Source organism: Hemibagrus wyckioides, linkage group LG29 (genome assembly GCF_019097595.1).
Source record: "Hemibagrus wyckioides isolate EC202008001 linkage group LG29, SWU_Hwy_1.0, whole genome shotgun sequence".
Lineage (NCBI taxonomy): Eukaryota > Metazoa > Chordata > Actinopteri > Siluriformes > Bagridae > Hemibagrus > Hemibagrus wyckioides.
The window spans coordinates 2,629,837-2,639,559 of NC_080738.1; the positions used below are offsets into that span (position 1 = coordinate 2,629,837).

The 9,723-nt window shown below is 41.6% G+C and overlaps 1 protein-coding gene across 3 annotated transcripts in view; it reads right to left on the reverse strand.

Moving 5' to 3' along the window:
• LOC131348908 (uncharacterized) overlaps positions 1 to 1,985 on the reverse strand; it is a 3,924-nt gene extending 1,939 nt beyond the window's left edge. For all 3 annotated transcript variants that reach the window (XM_058384148.1, XM_058384146.1, XM_058384147.1), the window contains exons 1-5: positions 1,819 to 1,985; positions 1,481 to 1,642; positions 1,270 to 1,357; positions 549 to 749; positions 1 to 49 (exon numbers count right to left, since the gene is read on the reverse strand). The exon at positions 1 to 49 is cut by the window's left edge and continues 116 nt beyond it. In XM_058384148.1, coding sequence (XP_058240131.1) covers positions 1 to 49; positions 549 to 749; positions 1,270 to 1,357; positions 1,481 to 1,642; positions 1,819 to 1,982 — 664 coding nt within the window. In that variant the 5' untranslated portion in view covers positions 1,983 to 1,985. The remainder of the gene's footprint in view (positions 50 to 548; positions 750 to 1,269; positions 1,358 to 1,480; positions 1,643 to 1,818) is intronic.
• Positions 1,986 to 9,723: the final 7,738 nt, after the last annotated feature.

Below are 9,723 nucleotides of genomic sequence, written 5' to 3' on the forward strand. Positions count from 1 at the left end.
ATGGCAAGCTGCTTGGTGAAGGATGGATTTGGTCAACCTCATCAAAAAACTGAAAAGCAACTGCATTTCATTAAATGCTGTTAGGTTTCTATACTGTAGCCTTTACATAAGTTTTTAGGGTAACACTTTACAATAAGGTTTCATTATTTAACATTAGTTTACTTTATTAACATGAAGTAAGAATGAAGAATACTTTTACAGCATTTATTAATTGTAATTGGTTAATTTCAACATTTAATAATGCACTATTAAAGTCCAAAGGTGTGCTTGTTAACATTAATTAATGCACTGTGAATTGGACTAAATGAAGATGGACCAACAATGAACGACTGTTTTTTCATTAAGTAACAAAGATGAATAAATACTGTAATGTATCGTTCATCGTTTGTTAGTTAAAACTAAAATTAACGAATGGAACCTTATTGTAAAGTGTTACCATTTTTAGAAATGTTTTTCAGTGACAGAAATTGACGTTATCAATTTCACAATTTCAAAAATTATAACAGATTATTTCCCTGTAACATTCAGGTTTTTTTCACTATACTCACTCCAGCAGGTGTTCTTAAGTATGGATATTTTTTCAGTACATCCTCCACAGACATCCCTTCCATGATCTCTCGACGTCTCCAGGTGAATGTTGCGATGCGGTCTTTAACAGTCGAGATATCTGGATGTTTCTTCCGATACTCACTTTGTAGCACGTTCACATGGGCTTCAGTAGACGTTGAATCCTCCCCAACACAAGTTTCCTTCATCAGAACAGAAACAGATAATGCTTAGACTGTGAGAGGTAATGACAGAGACAGATCTGATTTTTCAAAAACGGGAAAATAACCCCGAACTGCATAAACAATGAGACCTAATGGTTCAGTTAGTGAAAAAAGATTTAAATGTCTGTAGTATCTACCTTACATTGTCCTGCACTAAGTGAAAGTGTAAAAGTGATTAACAGGGCAAAAATAAATTATGCATATGGCATTGGGCTTACATATGCTACACTAGCTGGCTTTCGACACAAACTTGCTGATGCACTGGTAACTCGGGGCCACTTTGCATGACCAAACTTCTCTTTCAGCTTTCTGACTTCACTGTCGCTGATGAGTGGGGCACGTTCTGCTTTAAATTTATGCTTTAGGGACATGTGCCAGGTGTGCTAGTAAAAAACACACGTATATTTGGCATTTTCCATCAAGTACAAATTAAGTAACAATATCTTGTCCAATTATGTAACTTGAGATAAATCAGTAGATTAAAAACAATGCAACTTACATAGCCATTTCCTTCCTTATCTCTTAGGAAAGGGTATTTCAAAATCAGTGCCTTGGCAACTTGAATATACTCTGCATTAGTTGGATACCTAGCACAAAGGCAGAAACAAACTCTAAATCAATCTCTTGGTTTTGTCTAATGGTCTTCATAGATTGTGAATTAATAATAGTGCAGTTGTAGTAGCAGAGTTGGTAATAATTGTTATACTTACAGGGTGTATTCTGCCATCATTTCATACAGCATTCTGATTATTTTGTTGCGTACTTTTGGCACTGTGTGACATGGTTCCTTGGTGTCAAGTCTCATCTGGACATCTTTGGGAAAGGTTGGAATGACAGTCACAACAGGTAGTCCCCTGTGAGCTGCTTCACCACTGCAATACAACATAAATACATCAGTACCCAATTGTGGGTGGATCCTATTGCCTAAAGAGAAATAAAAATTAAATTTTTCAAAAATGAAATTCAGGAAAATACAGAACCAAATGAGCGAGTTTATTTATTTTTTATGTTGTTTACCAAAACGGCACCCTCATAATATTGTCCTTACCTTGGATCAGTGGAAGGATGAGGCTGGAATTCTTCTGTAGACTTAGCGACTTCAACTGGTACTGGCTCTAATACAACAATGACCTCATTCTCCTTGTATTGGTTTACAAACTGTTGAAATTTTAGTTGCTTTTTGAAGGAACCATCAAACAGGAAAGCAACCATGGCTTCAGTGAGTCCACAATCCACTGTTTCTCCATCCACTTCATTTTCTGAACACACAGGGAAAATGATATATACAGTATAGATGAATAACTGTAACACACACAGAGACTTGCATGCGACCAAATGTGTAGAAGGCGAGAATCATGTGGCAGTTTAAACCAAAGACGGTGCGCTTATATTAACTTACTTATGAATGGAGGAAAGTTCAAGATTCAAGATTCAAGATTCAAGAAGCTTTTATTGTCATTTCAACCACATATAGCTGGCGCAGTACATAGTGAAATGAAACAACGTTTCTCCAGGACCTGGTGCTACATAAACATACAACTACTAGTACAATACAAAACAACAAACACCACCACAGAGCTAGGACAGAAGTTTGTCTTAGCCACGTAAAGTGCACAGTGTGCAGCTAGGTGCAAACAGAGCATAGACAAGACAGTGCAAAAAAGACAATAAATACAATAAAGACAACACAAAAGAACACAGGACACTTAGCGCTGAAAGGAAATAAAAGAACGTGTACTGGAATGTAAGTGAAATAAAATAGATAAAGTGAAATGATGTAGAAAAAAAAAAAGTATTGTGCAAAAATATTGTGCAAAAATACACAGCAGTGGTTGAGGTAGTGCAAATAGAATAAACATAAATATAACTATAGCAGCGGATGACAGGTAGAGGTAGTGCAGTAAGTAATGAACAGTATAAATTATGTGTGTGTGTGTGTGTGTGTCCACACAGTCAAGAGAGAGTGTGTGTATCTGTGTGTGAGAGACAGAGAGTTAGTATACAGTTCAGTCCTGAGTGAGAGTGTGTGTGTGTGTGAGAGTGTAGAACAGTTCAGTCCTGAGTGAGAGTGTGTGTGTGTGTGAGAGAGTGTAGAACAGTTCAGTCCTGAGTGAGAGTGTGTGTGTGTGTGAGAGAGTGTAGAACAGTTCAGTCCTGAGTGAGAGTGTGTGTGTGTGTGTGTGTGTGAGAGAGTGTAGAACAGTTCAGTCCTGAGTGAGAGTGTGTGTGTGTGTGAGAGAGTGTAGAACAGTTCAGTCCTGAGTGAGAGTGTGTGTGTGTGAGAGAGTGTAGAACAGTTCAGTCCTGAGTGAGAGTGTGTGTGTGTGAGAGAGTGTAGAACAGTTCAGTCCTGAGTGAGAGTGTGTGTGAGAGTGTAGAACAGTTCAGTCCCGGGTGTTGAGGAGCCTAATGGCTTGAGGAAAGAAACTGTTACACAGTCTGGTTGTGAGGCCCGAATGCTCCGGTACCTCTTTCCAGATGGCAGGAGGGTGAAGAGTGTGTGTGAGGGGTGTGTGGGGTGTGTAAGAGTGTGTGTGAGGGGTGTGTGGGGTGTGTAAGAGTGTGTGTGTGGGGTGTGTGTGAGGGGTGTGTGGAGTGTGTAAGAGTGTGTGTGAGGGGTGTGTGGGGTCAGCCACAATGCTGATGGCTTTGCGGATGCAGCGTGCGGTGTAAATGTCTGTGATAGACGGGAGAGAGACTCCGATGATCTTCTCAGCTGTCCTCACTATCCGTTGAAGGGTCTTGTGATCTGAGACGGTGCAGTTCCCAAACCAGGCAGTGATGCAGCTGCTCAGGACGCTCTTGATGGTCCCTCTGTAGAACACAGACAGGATGGGGGGAGGGAGATGGGCTTTACTCAGCCTCCTCAGGAAGTAGAGGCGCTGCTGGGCTTTCTTGGTGATGGAGCTGGTGTTGAGTGACCAGGTGAAGTTCTCCGCCAGATGGACACCAAGGAATTTGATGCTCTTGACGATCTCCACAGAGGAGCCATCGATGTTCAGTGGAGAATGGTCACTCTGTGCTCTCCTGAAGTCAACAACCATCTCTTTGGTCTTGTCGACGTTCAGGGAGAGGTTGTTGGCTCTGCACCAGGCTGTTAGATGTTGCACCTCCTCTCTGTATGCTGACTCGTCGTTCTTGCTGATGAGACCCACCACGGTCGTGTCATCAGCAAACTTGACGATGTGGTTGGAGCTGTGCATTGCTGCACAGTCGTGAGTCAGCAGAGTGAACAGCAATGGACTGAGCACACAGCCCTGAGGTGCTCCAGTGCTCAGTGTGGTGGTGCTGGAGATACTGCTCCCGATCCGGACTGACTGAGGTCTCCCAGTCAGGAAATCCAGGATCCAGTTGCAGAGAGAGGTGTTCAGGCCCAGGAGACTCAGCTTCTTAACCAGCTGCTGAGGGATGATTGTGTTGAATGCTGAACTGAAATCTATGAACAGCATTCGAATGTAGGAGTCTTTGCAGTCCAGGTGTGTGAGGGCCAGATGGAGGGTTGTGGTGATGGCGTCTTCCGTGGAACGGTTAGGACGATACGCAAACTGCAAAGGGTCCAGCAAGGGTGGTAGCTGTGACTTGATGTGCCTCATGACAACCCTCTCGAAGCATTTCATCACGATTGGTGTGAGTGCAATGGGACGGTAGTCCTTGAGGCAGGAAACCGTGGACTTCTTTGGCACAGGGACGATGGTCGTTGTCTTGAGGCATGTAGGGATGATGGAGCTGCTCAGCGAGATGTTGAAGATGTCAGTGAAGACATCTGCTAGCTGCTCCGCACACTCCCTGAGAACTCTGCCAGGAATGTTGTCTGGTCCAGCGGACTTCCGTGGGTTAACTCTGTATAGAGTTCTCCTCATGTCAGCCGTGGTGAGACAAAGCACTGGGTCATTAGGAGGAGGGATGGTCTTCCTCGCTGTTGTGTTGTTCTGTGCCTCAAACCGAGCGTAGAAGTCGTTCAGCGCATCTGGAAGGGAGGCGTCACTGTCACAGGCAGGTGAAGTTGTCCTGTAGTTGGTGATCGCCTGAATGCCCTGCCACATGCGCCGGGAGTCTCTGCTGTTCTGGAAGTGGCCGTGGATTCTCTGGGCGTGTGCACACTTCGCCTCTCTGATGGCTCGGGACAGTTTGGCCCTTGCTGTTTTTAAGGCCGCCCTGTCCCCTGATCTGAAGGCAGAGTCTCTCGATTTCAGGAGAGCACGCACTTTCGCAGTCATCCACGGCTTCTGGTTGGAGCGTGTTGTGATGGTCTTGGAGACAGTCACGTCATCGATGCATTTCCCGATGTAGCCGGTCACTGATGCCGTGTATTCCTCCAAGTCAATAGAGTCGCCGTTGGTTGCAGCCTCCCTAAACATGTCCCATGCACTCAAAACAGTCCTGAGGAGCAGAGATGGCTCCTGCTGGCCAGGTTTTAACCTGTTTCTGAACCGGTTTAGAGCGTCTGACGAGTGGTCTGTATGCTGGAATCAACATAACAGAGATGTGGTCTGAGTAGCCGAGGTGGGGGCGGGGCTCCGCACGATACGCGCCGGGAATGTTTGAATAAACAACATCCAGCGTGTTCGCCCCTCTCGTAGCAAAGTCCACATGCTGATGGAATTTAGGGAGCACTGTTCTGAGATTCGCATGATTGAAATCTCCGGCGATGATGAACAGTCCGTCGGGGTGAGCATTCTGCAGCTCGCTAATAGCTCCGTACAGCTCACACAGAGCCTCCTTAGCATTAGCGCTGGGTGGAATGTACACTCCGATAATGAGAGTAGTGGTGAATTCCCGGGGTAAATAAAAAGGTCTGTATCTAACAGTTACAAACTCCACTACCGATGAGCAGTAGTTAGACACAAGCACAGAGTCCTTACACCATTCCGTGTTGATGTAAACACACACGCCACCACCGCGAGTTGAATGGCGGCGTCCGGAACTCTGTCGCTGAGCCATGTCTCCGTGAAAACAAAGACGCAGAACTCTGAACTCACGCCGTGTAGTTTGCTGGAGTCGGATGTAGTCCAGTTTATTATCCAGTGAGCAGACGTTGGACAAGATGATGGAAGGGAGTGCCGGCCGGCTAGGGTTGGTTGTTAGCCTAGCACGGACACCTGCTCTTTTACCGCGCTTCCGCTTCCTCGAACAACGCTTGCGACGTCCTCTCTCCCGGCCACCGGCATCAGGCGACGCTGAGGATTGAAGGCCTGGACTTCGCAGCAAGCCGAGTTCGCGAAGTTTGCAGAGTAGTTCATCATGCAAGTTAGTAACTGCATGATTTCTGTACCGTAATATCGTCTGGCGGTCGTATACATGAACACCACTGTCTTTGGCGTCCATGCACTTTAAGTTTAGCGCTAAAACAAAAAGAAAGCACCATTTTGGTTCCGGAGTGGCCGCTGCGTGCTACTGCCGCGCCGCCATCTTGGAATGCCAAGTTGTTGTCCTTGAAAGTGCAACACTGACTGATAGATGCCACCTCACTGAAGCTGCCACTAATGTTCCGGTTGACAGAAACAGTGTAGTGAGACGCGCCCTTTAGGGTAGGGTAGACGATTTCGGAAAGGCTACCAATAGCAAACTAGCTTTGGAAGCAAGAGATCGGCGCTGCCGCGGACCGATCAGCGTATGACAAAGATGTTTAACAAAACCACCTACCCTGCCTTTGAACAATACCTATGGGACAGGTCATGCCAGATTTCTTTGCTAATTTAAAAAATGGTTGTTTTTTTTTAGATTCCAGGACTCCCTCGTTCCCTGAGGTAAATCTACAGCAGACTACGCGACGCGGGAAAAAACGGGTTGCACTGCCTAAGTCTGCAGGGGCTCTAGAGCGCTAGTGCCTTAAATATATTCAATAAGAATTTTACTTGAGTAAATGAACAAAATAACTATAAAACAACTATGTCTAACACAATTAGCCATAATGTGCTTAGTGTAGTTAGCTAATTTACAATATAGTAAATTACAGTATAGTAAAGTAATTATGTTATAATTATGTTATAAATAGTTAGCTAACACTATTAGCATGTACAGAAACGTAAAAGTCTGGGTTACTTACCCCCGAATTTTCTTGCGTCTTCTTCATTAATCTGTATTCCAGCTTCAATAATTTTTTTAATTAGTTCATCCGTGGTCAAATTCGACAAAGATGGACAATTAACTGACATTTTCTCTCATTTCACACACTTCGACTCGCGTGGAAGAATCTATATGATATAGAATGTATTGTATTGTATTGTATTGTATTGTATTGTATTGTATTGTATTGTATTGTATTGTATTGTATTGTATTGTATTGTATTGTATTGTATTGTATTGTATTGTATTGTATTGTATTGTATTGTATTGTATTGTATTGTATTGTATTGTATTGCCAGTAAACAATGCCGATAAATGCGCTGTTCACATAAGATTGCCAGTATTTTATTTTACCAGGTCCTTTACCAGTGTGTGAAAAGGGCTATATTCTTGGAATTTGAATAGACCTATAATCCTATATTGATATGATATTTTTAATCTACCCATTTATAATCTGCAAAAAACAATGTAATAAAGACTAGCTAAAATCCCAGCTAAGTTATTAATGAAACTTATATAGGTCATACTGGCCAAGAAATGGATGGAAATTTACCATTGTACCTTTTTTAATTTCAATATACACAATTTTAATTAAGATTTTGTAATCTGTGATTTGCATAATTTGTCTGTACCTTAAGCTTGTTATAAGTACAATTATGTACCCTTTGTTGTAAGAATTGATGTCAATTGTTGTCAAAAGAAACAGTTGTCACCCTAAGGACGATTTCCTGTACCTTACAGGGTACTCTTGTGGCAAATGTACTTTAAGGTACAGAAACAATACCTCTATTTTTCTGTGTGTACTGTCACATTTATATTTCATGAATATATGATACTGTGATATTTTTGAACTTCTATTTATTTATTTATTTTATTTATTTTCACATCTGTATTTCAAGAATGAATGATGCTGTGATATTTTTAAGTTTTTATTTATTCATTTATTTGCTACTTATTATTTTAATTATTTGAGACTAAGATTTCAATTTTTTTTTAATATTATGTGTGTTTAAAACTAAAATTCAGAAAAATCAGAGTGAAGCATTACTGGATTATTTCCATTAGAAATTTAAGGAAATCAGGAAGTATAAAGGTGTTTTGTTTGTTTGCTGTTGTTTTTTTCTGAGCAAGAAAAAAAAATCAGATTTGCCCTTTTTGTATTTAATTTTGAATTAAATTAAAGAGATTTTTAAATTTTTATACTTAAGAGATTTGGATCCAACAATAATACAGTACAAGTATTTTTTAAATAATTTTTTAATTTATTTAAATAAATTTTTTTCTAAATTGAAGCAAAATGGAATTTTTAGAAATGTTCATATTAGCAACTTTAACAAAAAAAGAAATTTGATCTGGATTCATGTCCCTGAACTTGACTAAATGTTTAATAGTTAAAAAGTTCATGTGAATAAACCGTACTTTGACACGGGAAAGTAAACATCAGCATTTTTTTTTCTTTTCTGCAAATTGACGTTAATGGAACGATAATTTTGGAAGTAAAATGTTAACGTCTGCTGAAGAAGAAAGTTCTTTAAGACAGTGAGGTTCGAACAGAACACTGCTTCTCCTCTCTCTCTCTCTCTCTCTCTCCCTCCCTCCCTTCTGCCTGTCTGTCTTTCTCCCCCTCCCCCTCCCCCCCCCATCTTTCTGCCCCCCTCCTCCCCCCTCTCATTTATTTTACAGATTAAATACAGAATTATTAAATCTAAACGGAATAAAAAATAATAATAAAATGAAAAACAATCAAAATAATTTCCAGTCCTAATGTGTTAATGTATTTGTTTTATTTTTATTTTCAACAATTTTGATTTCATCCATTTTCTCAGATATAATTAAAGAACAAGGTTCAAGCTGTTCAGAGACAATTTAAAGAAAAAAAAAAAAGAATTAAAAATAAATCAAACAGTGTGACTAAATAAACCATTTATTAAAAATTATTCATTTAAACAAACAACAAAAAAAAAGTCATTAATCACACTATCATTTTGTACCTCATGACAAAGAGCCTCCAGTTAGCTCCGCCCCTCAGAACATTAACGTGGTAACAGGTTTCAGCTAGTTTAGTGTGAAATTGAACATGACTGGAAATTATGAAGGGTTCTGCATAAGGCATCGCAAAAAATCACTTAATAAAGCAGTTGGTTTACTCAGTAACATCAGATTAGTGTGTCGGTTGTTTATTTGTGTGGTCAGTGGTCAGTAGCAGCACAAACATCAGGAAGATCTCTAACTAAAAATATTCAGACACTGAAACATCCCTAAACCTGAAAAGACTGAAGAGTGTGAAGATCTACTGCAGTCAGTCTTCATTACACTGCAGTCTGTCCCTTTAAAGCAATCAGTAAAACTCATCAGGATTAAACACATCAGCTCTAAACCACGCCCCCGTCGACATTAACCACACCTCCATCAACATTAACCACGCCGCTGTCGACGTCACACACACCCGACATGGCATACCATCTCCATCTTCCTTCTGTCTGTCTCGCTCTTCCCTTCTGTCTCTGTCTCTCTCTCTCTCGTCTTCCTTCTGTCTGTTTCTCTCCCCCTTTCTGTCTCTCTCCCCCTGCTGTCTCTCTCAGGTCTCCATCTTCCTTCTGTCTGTCTCTCAGGTCTCTGTCTTCCTTCTGTCGGTCTCTCTCCCCCTGCTGTCTCTCTCAGGTCTCCATCTTCCTTCTGTCTGTCTCTCTCCCCCTGCTGTCTCTCTCAGGTCTCCATCTTCCTTCTGTCTGTCTCTCTCTCTCTCCCCCTTCTGTCTCTCAGGTCTCTGTCTTCCTTCTGTCGGTCTCTCTCCCCCTTCTGTCTCTCTCAGGTCTCCATCTTCCTTCTGTCTGTCTCTCTCTCTCTCCCCCTTCTGTCTCTCAGGTCTCTGTCTTCCTTCTGTTGG